Genomic DNA, 15,460 nt, shown 5'->3' with positions numbered 1-15,460 from the left:
GATGGAGAAACCGGAAACATTGTGCTGTAAGTGGAAAAATCCTCATGAAATGGAATATGCTTAAGTGTGTTTGAGCCTATAAAACACTGTGTGCAGGGGAGCCACACCCATCTCAAAATAACTGTGATTATGGGAAAAGCAAGTTAAAACCTGATCCCAAATAACATTCCTTAGGGGGAAAATTGGAGAAAATCTTCATAGAGATTTCCAAAGATCTTGAATTTTGTGTAGTGTTAGGCCTATTAAAAAAAACAGATCCTTATTTTCTTCTAGATCTTCATGTTTTCATAGTCTTGAGACCATGCTGTCTAACCAAGACCCTATAAAAGCTCCTATAATCCAGATTTATATGCTTTTCATTTCCGGTTGTGTAGTGGTATCTGTAATGGTGGGGGTAGCTCTTCAAAACGAGAGGCAGTGATGTGTAAAGGTATGTCCAGCCTAGTGTCTCTGCTGTATTGCCTTGCATCAAGCCTGAGGGCTGGTACATCGCCATAGCAATGTGCAGCACAAAGGCATGACTGCACTTGCTGCATTTCATCTGCTGTGGAATGAAGCATGCCTGCATCAACACGCCTCCCTCACAGTTCACTTTAGTGGAAGCACAGGGAGACGGTCGACACACCATAGGGAAAACACTCCATGTCCCGGGACGTCAACTGGATGTCTACATCAGGGTTCCTCAGGGTGAGATAGTGATGCACCGCCACTGTGCTTTGATTTCAACCGCTTCCATGTTTTGAATTTTTTAAGTTTAAGTGTTGTCTCGCATTAAGATGTCCCAATTTTCTCAAGCTTAAGTGCATTGCGTGGTATCAGGATTTTAAACTAAACAGGCTCCAGTAGTGGTTAATTTGTGTAGACCTTTCCTTGAAACTTCTAGATGTATTGATGGTATCATTGATATCTTTGATGTTTGAAAAGCATCTTGAAAGTCACAGGTTTTGCTTTGTTGGGATTCAGTCTTTGTATTATTAATAGTGTGTATTTTTCAGACAGTACTAACAGCAAAAACTGTTTTTTTTTTTTATTGACTGCACTGGCTTTATTCTGGCCATGTTTGTTCTCTTTAAGGAAACAGGAACTGGCTTATCATGACTGGTGTTCTGAGATCATGCAAGACGTTTGCAATAGATTTACTTTTGCATTTAAGTATTCATGGTAAAAGCATTTTACCAGAATATATCTATCTAAGCAACATTCAAAAAAAGCTGAAATTTTCCATCACTGTTAGTAATTTTCATTCAAACATATTTTGCTAATTAAATGTTCTTTTGCTCAGATAGACCATTGCATCTCATATGTTAATTTAGTTCCAAGAGTGTAAGCCTGGGATGCATGAAGCAATTACTGATTTTAACATCAAAATGTGTTGTGTGCAACCTGATATATCCGAAAAGATTCATCATGCAAGACTCTTATTCTTCTCTCTTTGCAGTTTAAATCACACCAGTTTTTAGGTTCTTTGTTGTATGAATACTAGTGCTGGGATACAGTAGAGCTGTGCTGTCAAACAGGAAGACATTGTGGTCACGTCGAGGTTGTGCTGAATATGATTTATTTACTGAATTTACCTCACAGAGGTGAGACAGGATTTTACCTTATTTGGACATGTTGATGACAAGGGTGGAGAGAATGCAGTCAGCCACATGACAGCACTGATTACTAACATGACTTGACAGACTGTCGCCGAGTACACCTTTGTACGAATTGAGGCCACATGTTTAGTATTTAACTACTAAACTGAAATGTATATATTCAGATTAGAAATCGCCACATGAGTACCATAACCTCCTCTAGCTGCATGTCTCACAGCCAGACATCCTGTTGTGCAGATTTGCACACTGACCTGACCTCAACACTTTGAGATGAATCAGTTATCTCCTTGCACTGTTACTGTCAGAGGACAGTTATGCAAACTAAATCCCTCTTGAGGCAAGTCAGTTATGGTGGATAGATTGGTCATGCCCCTGATGGCCATTTTCTATATAGTCAAAAAGATTATGTGAGTGGAGAAAAACCAAAATCTTCAAATCTGTTTGTCAAGATGAGATTTTAATAGCCCATTTCAATTTGGTAATTAAATCTGGCAACAATTGTGTCATAAATGATTCTTCTTTAGCTCAAATCACGCTGGCCCAGTGAATGCATGTTCTAGAGTAAATAAACTGTACTTCCATTTAAGCATGTGATGTTATTCACTAATACGGTATATCACAGTATTTAACATTGTTATTGTGGGGACTTCAGAATACCATAAATAATTCTAGATAAACTTTTTGCCAAATTGTTTAAATTTTGTCTGATCGTACAGTAGGTTTTTTCCATCAACGAATCAAGATTCATAAAACTGTGTGTATGCGGCATAAATGACACATGCACACTCTGATGTAAACAAAACCAACGTGGACAAGAAGAATGGTTGAATGAGGAATGCATCCAAACCTTTTATCTGCCATCTAAAAGGGTTAAGTCGGAAGTGTGGGAGTACTGTAAAAATGCAGTGGGATTGTTGGTTGAAGTTGGTTTCCCTATGTGTATAACAAGTGGCAGCAAAACATAGGAACACCTCCAACATGTTTGCTCATCTGCAGGACAATCATCCCGTGCAATCCTGTCCTACCAATCCTGTGACAGTAAGAGTGGTTTACTAAAGCTACGCTAGCTGCACATTAACGTTTGTGTCTTGTAGTAACAACTAAAATACAGTTATAATCACCTTATATTAAGTGCTGTAATTAATAATGGCAATGTAGCAAAATGATGATTTTAATATTAAGTTCAAATTGAATCACAACGCAATCGTATGTTGCCATACAGTGTGAGTGAACTTGTGGTTATTAAATTTGCAGCCAGCACTTAGCTATATATTATAAACTGGCTTTCTATCCAGAAAAAATACATGCATTCATGTTCCAAACATGCAAAATTGTGAAGATCCGAAAACAAATTTATCAGTGCATCATGTCTTGTTGGTTTAAAGCTTATTTGTGTGATGTACTTGTATTCTAATCAATGTAACCATAGCAGGATAAACTTCTGTAGCGGTGAATGAGAGTAGAGGTCGATCGATTTTGGATTTTGCCAATAGCAATAACCAAGGCATTGGAAAAAGCAGAAAATTATTAGTCAAGGGATTCGTTTTTATTATCGATTTATTAAATGTGTTTTCTATAAAAAAAAAATCTGAATCTTGCCTTACTATGACAAACATAGAGGTACATTAAATCCTAAATGCAGTTTATTGTACAGCTGAAATCTCAATAAAATCAGAAAATCAATTTTGAAAATCTGATTATTGTTTATATAGAGTATTTTACCTCCATACTCTGGATCCCTCCAATGTCACCTATGGAAATAAAAACTATAGGCCTTAATTTCTGCCGTTAACTGATTGCTCCAATACCGTAGCTATTTGCACCGACAATTGGCAAAACCAATAATCGGTCAACCTCTCAATGGAGACCACAGTTAATATTATTTTTGTATTCCCATTTGCTTCAACAGCAAAAGAAAAACTATTTTGTTTTCACAACTTTCCAAAAGAGGACAAAGAGAGGGAGCAGTAGATTACAGCTTTCAGAATAAAGAAATATGAAATTTACTGACTCCCTTAGAAGCTTGAGTGTTATGATTTGTCCTTTTTCAGTCATCTGTCTCCTCCCCTTATACTGTCTCTGGCTAAGTTCACTCTCAGTTCTCTGTGTTATTGTGTGGCAGTGAATGCCCAAAATTATCAGTGGCTTTCACACAGGGGAAGACATTGTTGCTGTATCTTTGGTAGAACACAGGCAGCTATGTCTCTCTCTGTTCATGCTAACTTTTTGATTGCCTGTTTCTAGCTCACAGTAGCAGCTGTTGGTTAGTGGTTAGTTTGCATTTAACTATTTTTGCAGACACTTGGTGTGGCTATCATAGTGGTTGGAAAGCTTTTATAAAAGGTACATCTGTACAATCAAATTATGAAATCATTCCACTAAGATTTTACTGAAATAGTTACATAGTTTTATAATTGGTTGACTGGTCTTGGCTGCTAATTTGTTTCGTGCTTTGTAAGCAGCCAGCAACAGTTATAGATAAAACTGGTATGGTCTGAAGAAGTCTCTTGCCAATATGGTTCCTTGGCACTGGGGTTTACGGTGCACTCAGTAATTGTTTTGTTTATGTTGCCCTTGTCAATATAGCAGTTGTGTTGGACTGACACCTAGCAGTGTGGATTCTGCATCACAAGTCAGCCATGCTTTTTTCAGTGAGCGAAGTGGTCCAATACCATGTAGCTTGATAGTCATTAGTGCATAAATTCCTACTCAGCAATCATGTCCGTTTCTCTACCGCCCCCTGCAGGTTGATCTCTGAAACCCTATAACCCTTCTGCGTGTGTTTCCCTGTCATGTCCGACAACGGAGAGCTGGAGGACAAACCCCCTGCCCCACCGGTCAGAATGAGCAGCGCTTTTAACACTGGCAACAAGGACAACATGTCAACAGGCCCCAGCTCTAAACCCTTACCCTCTCTCCCAGAGGAAAAGAAGGACAAACACCGTAACAGGATCATATCCATGCTTGCAGGAGACAAAGGTAAGACTAGTGGACTGAGAAGGGATAGTTTGAAAGCCATAATTTTCTCACCTTAATGTTGTTCCTAAAACAAATTCTTTCCTCTGTTAAATACAAAAGGTGATACTAGGCAGAATGTTAGCCTGAGTCACTATTCACTTCCATTGTATTGAAAAAAAAGTTGCTATTAAAATGTATGGCGACTGGAGCTAACATTCTGCCTAACATCTTTTATGTTCCTGGAACACGGGCGTTACATGCGTTCATGGTTAAACTATGAAACTAAAGCAATTCTGTCTGGGGCTAATGATGCAGAAATTACACATTTCACCTTTAATGTTTATTCCACTGTCTCGTTTTCTTCCATTTTAAGTGCCTTACTGTTACCATAGTTTTTACTTAAAAAAAAGATGGAGAAGTCTATTGTCTGTGACAGCATACCATGAATGCAAATGATGCGTAAATTGTATCCAAACTGGGTATCTGTCAGACGAGACTGATCAATATGATAAATACATGTTCTGCGTACAGGGTTTGAAATTAACACCATCAACCGGCAGGTGACTTTTTCAGTATTTTTCCAGCATTGAAAATTCTGAGAATGTCAGGTGACTGGGAGCTGCTGACGAAGCAAATTCAATTGTATTCATCTCACGTTCAGTGCTTTATAAGCACTCAATATGTCTCTCATAGCTTACATGTGCATCTGTGCTGGGGGAATGAAGTGTGCTTATGTTCAGTTGTGGATCCATCCATGATCTTACCTGTGGTAATGGCCTTATCATTACAAATGCCACTATTAAACAATAGTAGAACAATGGCAACCTTTCATAGGGAAGTTCAATTTAGAATGAATGGGTTAAAACTTCCATAAATGATTGACATTTTCCTCCTGTTCTATCCTACTTCTGTTCTAACTGGCCATGTTTGCTTTCAGATATTATAAAAGATGACTTAAATCATTATGCCTTTGTCCTGCTAAACTAATATCATTCTCGTTCAAATAAAATGTCCAGACAAATGAATGCAGTACAGTCTCCAGTTATCTCTATCACTTTTTGTGAGAGTTTGGGATTGGAAGAGGTCTTCATGAACCATGTGATCAATCAATGCCCGCAGAGAATGTGGAGACTGAAAGATGGTAACTGGAGGAGACCTGCGATATCTGGTGTATGCGGACGACATCGTTCTTGTGGAGGAAAATGAAGAGGAGCTGACGCAGGCCTTGGAAGAGTGGGCGCATGCATTCAAGGCCCACGGCATGACTATCAATGCTATGAAGTCCAAGATTATGCAGTTCACCAAAGGAGAGCCAGCAGCCCTCTACATCATTTGGGAGAACGAACCAATCGAACAAGTCGACCAGTTCGAATATCTTAGAACCATCTTCAAGTCAGACGGCATGTTGGATGCTCAACAACAGGATCCACAAAGCCAGCCAGATCTACTAGAGCATCAACACCATAGCAGGCAAACGAGATATCTGCCAGAAGACCAAGATGCAGGCTTACTAAGCCGTCTTCTTGCCCACACTCATATATGGAGCGGAAAGCTTGACTATGTAGAAGAGTCTAGAGAGCCAAGTCACAGCCTCCGAGATGAGATATCTTCGAGAAGTGGTGGGGAAGACCAGGAGAGATTGTTTCCACAACACAGCCATCAGGGAGGAGGTGAAGCAGGTGCCAATCAGCGACATCATCTTGCAACGAGAGTTGGGTAGGACACATCCCCCACGTGACAGAGGGTCACAAGCCCAGGCAGATATGGCAAGCCAGACCGGAAGGCAAGAGGACACGGGGACGTCCCAGGATTGAGTTGGAGGAGTACATCGCAAGGAGACGAGGGAAGACTCTCTTCGAGATCCTGGCTCAAGAAGCCAGACGCCTACCGGCACATATCGGAAAAGCTAAAGAAGAAGAAGGAAATGCTGAGTGGCTAGTGACCTTGGAACACTACTAGCCACCATGGTCAGTGAGCCAAAAAGTTAATTTCAAACCCTGACTGCGCACTGCGCTGGTCTGTCCTGTCATTACCCAGAGCACGCACGGGATTCATGACACATTTCTTTAAACATTAAACTAATCGAGAAAAAACAGAACACTGGTATTAGATCGTTATCAGTATCCGCCAATACCGCAATCGGGAATGAAAAAGTAGTATTCCTATCTGTAATGACTTTTTGTTCTAACTTTTTGCCTTTTCTTTCTCAAACCTGAAATAAGCCTTGGAAAACTTTTTTTATCATTGAGAAATTGTCCATAGAAATCTGTCATTTTGCCAAGAACCAGAATCATCTAACCTTAATTATTCTTTCTGTTCAAGGAAGAAAAAAAGACAAGGATAAAGATCGTCCAGAGATTTCTAGCCCTTCAGACTTTGAGCACACCATACACGTTGGCTTTGATTCTGTCACAGGGGAGTTCACTGTAAGTGACACCTACTTTCTTCATTTCCTCTGGTGTAATTTTCCCATGCTGTCCCTGATCTGTGTCTTAATCCATCAAATACTGCAGAGGATCTTCAATTCAGTTGTTAGCATACAGATTCTGTATCTTTTCTATCATATTGTACTGATTTGATTGACCTAAAGGAGTTTAATTAGTCAGATTATTAGATGGGTCCTAACTCTTTCTAACTCTCACACTTTGTTCTCTATCCCATTCCATATTTCTCCATCTCTACCCATTTTTCCTCTTTCTTTACTCGCTCAGGGCATGCCAGAGCAGTGGGCTCGGCTGCTGCAGACCTCCAATATCACAAAATCAGAGCAGAAGAAAAACCCTCAGGCTGTGCTGGATGTGCTCAAATTCTATGACTCCACAGGCAACGGCATTCAGAAATACCTCAGCTTTACAGGTATGAATACATAAACACACCCCTTCTCAATCTGTATTTCTATTCAACCCATAATATCCTTCTATGCTTTTCCTCTTTATTTCAGATAAAGATGCACCACCAGCAAAAAAAGGCTCAGAGCAATCACCAGTCAAAGACCCTGATGATGATGATGACGATGAAGCCCCTCCCCCCATTGTTGCACCACGTCCACAGCATACCGTGTCTGTGAGTGGACAACAGAGTCAGAAACTTTGTTTATTAAGGGATAATATGAGTTTAATATCAAGTCCATCAATTGAATCAATTAAAATAAACTCTCTTTTTGAGTAATAATGGTTAACTTTAAAAGCAAATCAATTTCAAAGTAGCTGTAAATAAATTAAAAGATACGATAACACAATGCATAATACATTTAGAAGAATTAGCCTGTCCCTGTGTTAGATTATACAGCTCTCTATTGTATAATCTATTGTAGAATTGTACAGCTCTCATCATGACATAATCAAAGTTTCAAATATTTTAGTTTTCTCATCAAAGTCCTTTCAACAACAACAACCCATTCAACAACACTTGAATTCTTCAAGGAATATTCTGGGTTCAATACAAGTTAAGGTCAGTTGACAGCATTTATGGCATAAAAGTGATTACTTAAAAAAAGAAATAAATGCAATCTGTGTTCCAGTGAGGCACCTAATGTGGAAGTCAGTGGGGCCAATCTGTAAATGTTAATACTCACTGTTTCAAAAGTATAGCCACAAGATGTAAACAATATGCATGTTAACATGATTTTAGTATTATAAAATCGCTCACTTTTTATTTGTAAAGTTATTGCCAATTTTACAACTTCGCTGTATTCCTCACTCTAACCTTTTTTTTTTTTTTTTTTTTTTTTAAGAAAAGGATGGATGGGTCGCAATTAATTTGTGGTAATCAAAATTATGCCACAAATGCTGTTGTATGAGTTTAACTTGTATTGATCCCAGAATATTCCTTTACGACAGCGAATAAATCTAATGTGATAGAGACAGGGATGTGCCTGCCGATGCATTAAACTCATTGCAAATCAAAATAACATATCCCGAAATACATAAAATATTAGATGACCCTGGTTGACAGGAACGTCTCTTAGCCCAATTGTCTCATCAGCACATAGTGATATGATTTCAATTCATATCATTGATCCAAATAGTCATGATTACTTCATTTTGTATTCCTTTCATAAATTGTGGATTGAAGTAAAAACCATTGTTCTCTGTTGTCTGGATAGGTATACACACGCTCTGTCATCGATCCCATTCCAGCACCTGCAGCCATCGCAGACACAGAAGCCTCCAAAGCCGCTGATAAACAGAAGAAGAGCAAGGGCAAGATGACCGACGAGGAGATCATGGAAAAACTTAGTATGTCTCTCTGACTTTCCCTGTTCAGCCTTGAGTGTTGCATTATTAGTACAGGAATTCTAAACACATCTCAGTATATTAGACATGATTTAGCACAGAAGTGTCAAACAATGCATGATGGTTGTTTTTGATTGATCTCAGGAACTATTGTCAGTATTGGAGACCCAAAGAAAAAGTACACACGATTCGAAAAAATCGGACAAGGGTAAATATACTTAATGATCTATTCTCATTTTGCAAGTTTTACGTTTATACTATCAGTCTTTATCTCAGGAATAGTTTATTACTGATTTATTAGTCAATAACTGCATTGGTTGTAGCTTGAATCAATGTGCTTGAATTGAATGTTGTGTCTCCACAGTGCATCTGGCACAGTGTACACAGCCATTGATGTTGCTACTGGTCAAGAAGTAGGTTTTTTTCTGTATTGTTTATTGACTATTGAATTTAATTTTGAATTTCTCCTTTTTTCTTTTCTCTTTTTTACTTCTGATTTAGTTGAAATAGGACAAATAAACTGGATTATGTGAACTAACAGTGATGTGTTTATTTAGGTTGCCATAAAGCAGATTAACCTCCAGAAGCAGCCTAAGAAGGAGCTGATCATTAATGAGATCCTGGTGATGAAGGAGCTCAAGAACCCAAACATCGTCAACTTTGTAGACAGGTACTTGCATTGCTCAAGGGATGATTTAAAAATGTTATGTCTCCCAGTTAACCCTTATATGCATGGGAATTTCACCAAACAGTCTTGCATATTCTTTAGAGACCCGGCACTTATGTATATCACAAATGGATCTACAAAATGCCCAGATAGTGTCAAATGTACAAAAGATTTTCAAGACAAGTAGAAAATAATATAATAAAATATTTTTTAATATATTTTGATGTTTTATTTTTAATTTATTAAAAAGAAAATGCAACAAATCAGGACAAATCTAGAACAGGATTTATTACTTTCACACTGAAATTTTGTAAGACGCAACTGGCTGTCAAATGCATATTGAGCTACACATAAGTTGCACATCAAGTACTTATTGTCTAAATACATGGACAACTTACATAATTTAAATAGTACATTTAAATGACTAGATATATCAAACTGTTCATGTGTTGTACTTGCTATAGTTTACTTCCACATTGTTTCTTTATCAAATAGCATTGCCAAATGTAAACCATGTCAATCATTGAAACAACTGTTTCACCTTAAGAAATAACATGCATAAAATATATGTGAACAAGCAAATGGAATACTGATAATTCACAATTGTTGATAATTCATTGTTGCACAGAAAATCAACGGGACATAGTATTTATTTGTATGAATATAGTACTAATTTCTCTTGTAATAAACAAAGAAATAGATATCATGTGATAGTAAACTTGTATAGATATGAAATAATCATAAAAATATATTTCATGGAAGTGCCAAAAACAAAAATGAAATTTTACATTTCTGGTAGTTAAACAATTCTAAAAATATATATATATATATTACACAATTTCTAATAGAGAGATTGAGGAATACTAAAGAGGTGTGGGCACAACTCCAGAAAATGGATTGGGTACAGGGTGTGGAATGAGGACCCGGGTTCACTATAGAGCGTTTAAGGGTTAAACGAAATCAAACTTTTAAAATCAAGTCATTATAGCACTATGCAGTGTTCCTTAAATTAATGTTCTGGGTTCAAAATAAGTAAAGCTCAATCAACATTATATGTGGCATAATGTTGATTACTGCAAAAAATAGTTTTGACCTTCGCTTCTTGTTTACTAAAAAAAGAAGCAAAAATTGTGGTTGTGAAAGATGTTTCATAGTGAGGATGTCTTCATAAATAAATGCCATATATTGTTTTCATTTATCAATTAATATCATACAAATTCCAGTAAACATAAAAAATCTAAATCAATAAATCAGTGTGGCCTCCTTTGCCTTTAAAACAGCACCAATTCTCCTAAATACACCTGGCTTCTTGGAGAATTTGCCACAGTTCTTCTATCTATTTAGGCTGTCTCAGTTGCTTCTGTCTCTTTATCTAATCTCAGACTGACACGATGTTCAGTGGGGGGCTTTGTGGGGGCAATGCCATCTCTTGCAGAGTACCCTGTTCTAATCTTTTCTATTTGCAAAATGAATGTTTGGTTGTAGAAAATGTATTTTCCTATTGACACACTAAAGCTGAGGATATAAATAACCATCTTAAACAAATGTTTTTGTGAAACATCTTAAGTGCCTAAAAGTGTTGCACAGTACTATAAATATTATACATGTTAAACATAATTTTAGTGAGATGAAAATGACTTACTAATCCTATCTGTGTAAAGTTATATCCATTATTACTACTTTATTGTCATGACAATATAATCCGGAAAACCCTTTAATCTGTTAACTGCTGTAAAACACTTAAACCATGTTAACATGTATAACGTTTACATATTGTGGCTATACTATTGGGAATTTTAGCATTTATAGATTGCCCCTATTCACGTCCATTGTAAGTTCCTGGCTATAAACTTGATTGAAGATATGAGTAAAAATATTTTTTTGTGATGATCAACATTATGCCACAAATGCTGTCTATTGAGCTTTACTTGTGTTGAACCTGGAGCATTCATTTAAAATGTTTCAAATCCATTAATCACAGTATCATGTACCTTTGGTTTTCTTTCACATTTGTGTAGCTTCTTGGTAGGAGATGAGCTCTTTGTGGTGATGGAGTACCTTGCTGGAGGCTCTCTTACTGATGTGGTAACAGAAACCTGTATGGATGAGGCACAGATTGCTGCTGTCTGCAGAGAGGTATTGTATTTTGGGCATAATTATGAGATCAGACAGATGTTTTTCCCATCATTGTCTGAGTATTGTAGTCTGGCTCCTTCACAGTGTATACAGGCCTTGGAGTTTCTCCATGCAAACCAGGTCATTCATCGAGACATTAAAAGTGACAACGTGCTATTAGGAATGGATGGATCTGTCAAACTAAGTGAGTTCATGGTCCTACTGTGAAGTGCTCTATTCCTTACAAGTTAGCAATGTAGAAAGAGTAGAAAAAAATGTAACACATTCTTGGGATACACAACTAACATTATGCATATATTTGTCTCTCTTCTTCTTAGCTGATTTTGGGTTCTGTGCTCAGATCACACCTGAGCAAAGTAAGAGGAGCACCATGGTGGGAACACCCTATTGGATGGCTCCTGAGGTGGTCACACGTAAGGCCTACGGACCCAAAGTGGACATATGGTCCCTGGGTATCATGGCCATTGAGATGGTAGAGGGTGAACCCCCTTACCTCAATGAGAATCCGCTTAGGGTATGCCTTTTGTTGTCCTATACATTACTACGAGAAGTCTTTTATTTGTAAACGCATTCCTAAATAATATGGAATAAAATTAGGAGTGTAAAGGTATTTTTGAGCAATGACAAAAAAATAACTACACAGCTTGAGCTTTGGAAGCTTTTTGTAAATATGATGACTCAAGTGATCTGTATAATAGGGTTGTGCCGATGGACAATATCATCGTCCATCGTGATGGCTGACCAACATCACGATGTAGAGCCACCATCGTGATGCCACGCCCCCTTTTGCGAGTCTTGCTAGTGTGACTCACTAATCCTAGTCTCTTCTATAGTTAACCTAAAAACTTTGCAGGGATTGCTCTGTAAATTAAATTGAGAATATAACTAATGGATGTACATTTAGATTAAAATATTTTATGTTGTAGGCTACAAGAAAATAGCCTTTATTAATTAATTATTAGTAGTTGTAGTGTCTCAGAAAATCTTGCTCATTGTCACATAGCTCTTGTATACACTGAAGCGGCAGTTTAAGATAAACCCAGACCAGCGAACGTCAAATAACTTTTGTCTGGTTAATACTTTTAAAGAAAAATGTCCTTGGCCATAAATCCATAATGTCAAATCAAATGAAAGAAACAAGGTGAATATGAATAACACACATTTATTAAAACATAGAAGAACAACAAATAAAGAACAAGAAGACGGGAACAACACTCAGACCGAAACTCGGCATTAACATTTCACTTATAATTAGCAGCACAATTAACTTCAGTACAGGCTACAAAATAAATTATGTTATTGAAATATTGTAAAGTGGTCATATGAACTACACAAATGAACGTTTAAAAAATAATATGCAAAATCGAATAGCTCCGCAACGGATGGCTAAAAATGCGTAAAGAAGTCTAATATCTTTCACCATAGACCATGTTTAAATTTTGATGTTTCTGGCCAGAAATACCAACATACTTTATCTGGTTTTAATAAGCTGCGGATTGGAGTAACTTCACTACCCGCTGTGCTGAAGACCCGCTCTGATGGAGTACTGGTAGCACATATGCACAGATATTTCCGTGCTAATCTTGCCATGAATGGAAACCTTTTGTCGTTCGTTTTCCACCAAGTCAGCGGGTCCTCTTCCCCATCAATGGCCATTTCCTGCAGGTACATGGTCATTTCTGCCTCGACCTTTTGCTCATCAGTGAGTAAAATAACGAAATTATAGTTTTTAAGTGGAAAATAGTATTTATGTAAAGAGATATATTAAAATAAAAAGTGCACAACTCTTCTTAAGTGAAAGCTAAAAAAAAAATGCTTCACGTGTCGTGCAACCTACTGATAAAGCACCGACGAGTCATTAGTTGGGTTAGTAAAATAATGAAATTATAATTTTTCATATCATTTTTGAAAATGATATGAAATTATATAACCCGCCCCGCCCCACCCCACCGACGATATCATCATCCATCGCGATGTTTTACTGTCAACATCGTCAACTGCCAATTTAGGGGACATCGCCCAACCCTACTGTATAACTTCTGCAAAACATTCTGTATTTATTCAATTACAATCTGATGTTGTGGTTAATGTCCATCATCTCCATCTCCAGGCGCTGTACCTCATTGCCACTAATGGCACCCCAGAGCTGCAGAACCCCGAGAAGCTGTCACCCATTTTTAGAGACTTCCTCAACCGCTGCCTTGAAATGGATGTGGAGAAAAGAGGTGGAGGAAAAGAACTTTTGCAAGTAAGAAACAAATTTGAAAGCCCCAACAAATATCTAAATGAGTTTTGTCTATTTACAACTCTACTTGAAATGTTGATACTACCTGATATTGATGACTAGGTAATCTTATGAAGAATCTATTCATTTCCATCTATCCAATGTCTGTTTTGCAGCATCCTTTCCTCAAGTTGGCAAAGCCCCTTTCCAGTCTCACTCCTCTCATACTTGCGGCCAAGGAGGCAATGAAGAGTAATCGCTAGCATCAGAACCATTTGTCACTATGTGCCAATGTCCAAATTCTTTCTTATGACCAGTTCTGTGAAGACATCTATCACTCCAGCAGAGTCCCTCTTCTAGCCCAGTGAAGGACCTTTGCTATTCAGGCCTGAGGACCTTAGTCATCTCCACCTGGGCTACAGAGTTGCACAATCATTATGCCATGCCTCCTCACACCAAACTCTCTTTTAATGTGCCTGAAGGGGCCAAAATACCAGAGGAGCCAAAACTGTAAACTTTCTTGTTTTCTGCTGATATCTCTTATTTTATTTGTTACATGTTCATCAGTCTGTGTGTGTACCTGAAAATGTAATGTATTTCTGTCAAAATCCTCTTGAATTGTATTAGTTATGAGAATCTGTGCATTCTTACCTAACAAAGTATTTTGTCTTTTTTTTAATCTTTCAGAAAAGTTTTTTTAATACTTGAACAGTTGTATTTCCCTCGTCTCATAATGACCTGTCACTTGCCTACTACCTATTTGCCTTCACATGTCTTAAAAAACAATTTTGCTATATGATATTAAATTAACAATTTCTACGTTTTTTTTGTTGCCTTGGTTAGCACAAAAAATAAAGATCCACAGTTTAATAAAGTGTTTTTGTATATTATATATACACAACAGTTCATTCCAGTCCACTAATCTGATTGGAAGAGGCATTCCAAAATAGAACTTCCAAACACTGAATCATTTTGTGAAGTTAGGCCACGTCCACACTATGGAAAATTATGACATTAGAAAACTGAAAATTTGAGTTTTCAGAAAGGACAAAGTATACAGTAATGGAGAGTTTTTATTTTATTTTATTTCAGATGCTTGAGTTTGTTGTTGGATGAGAGCAGAGGCTTCTTCCTTGTACTCCCAAACAACTTGTGAAGTAGGTGACATCTGATTGTAATTTTGGAGACTTTCTGACCCCAAGACCCAACAAATTTCTGCAATTCTTCAGCTGTGAACCTTGTAGAATTTTTGACCACTCAAACCAAACTCCTCACCATGCTAGGAAACAAGACACCCGTCCTCTTCCAGGCCGATTCTTAACATCTCCAGTTGATTGGAACTTGCTAACTGATGGTGGAAATGGGCATTTTCAATGCTTTAGCTATTTTCTTATAGCCACTTCCCATTTTGTGAATCTCAACAATCTTTTGCCGCACATCATAACTTTATTCTTTAATCTTTTCTAAAATGCTTAATTGACCTAATATGATTTCCATCATACATTAGAGTTGTGTGGGGGGTGGGGTTTATGAAGTGCAATCTGCTGTCACGTCATAATCGAGTTGTATTGTGGTGTCAAATTGGTATGGATATTGTACAAACTGTGGTGGAGAGAATGCCAAGATGGAAATTTAAGGCAGC

General features: G+C 37.5%; 1 protein-coding gene across 1 annotated transcript; it reads left to right on the top strand.

Annotated features, from left to right (window-relative positions):
• The first annotated feature begins 547 nt into the window (after positions 1 to 547).
• On the top strand, positions 548 to 14,680 carry LOC127649005 (serine/threonine-protein kinase PAK 2-like). The gene is made up of 14 exons (XM_052133890.1): positions 548 to 687; positions 4,345 to 4,577; positions 6,879 to 6,982; positions 7,268 to 7,412; positions 7,498 to 7,619; positions 8,662 to 8,794; positions 8,936 to 8,999; positions 9,156 to 9,204; positions 9,349 to 9,461; positions 11,477 to 11,594; positions 11,679 to 11,778; positions 11,912 to 12,108; positions 13,705 to 13,842; positions 13,995 to 14,680. Exons 2-14 carry the CDS (start codon positions 4,391 to 4,393, stop codon positions 14,079 to 14,081), a joined length of 1,557 nt encoding a protein of 518 aa, XP_051989850.1. The 5' UTR covers positions 548 to 687; positions 4,345 to 4,390; the 3' UTR covers positions 14,082 to 14,680.
• Positions 14,681 to 15,460: the final 780 nt, after the last annotated feature.

This window comes from Xyrauchen texanus, chromosome 9 (assembly GCF_025860055.1).
Source record: "Xyrauchen texanus isolate HMW12.3.18 chromosome 9, RBS_HiC_50CHRs, whole genome shotgun sequence".
NCBI classification, from domain to species: Eukaryota; Metazoa; Chordata; class Actinopteri; order Cypriniformes; family Catostomidae; genus Xyrauchen; species Xyrauchen texanus.
The sequence above is the reverse complement of the archived record's forward strand: the minus strand, read 5'-3'. Positions and strand labels throughout refer to the sequence as shown.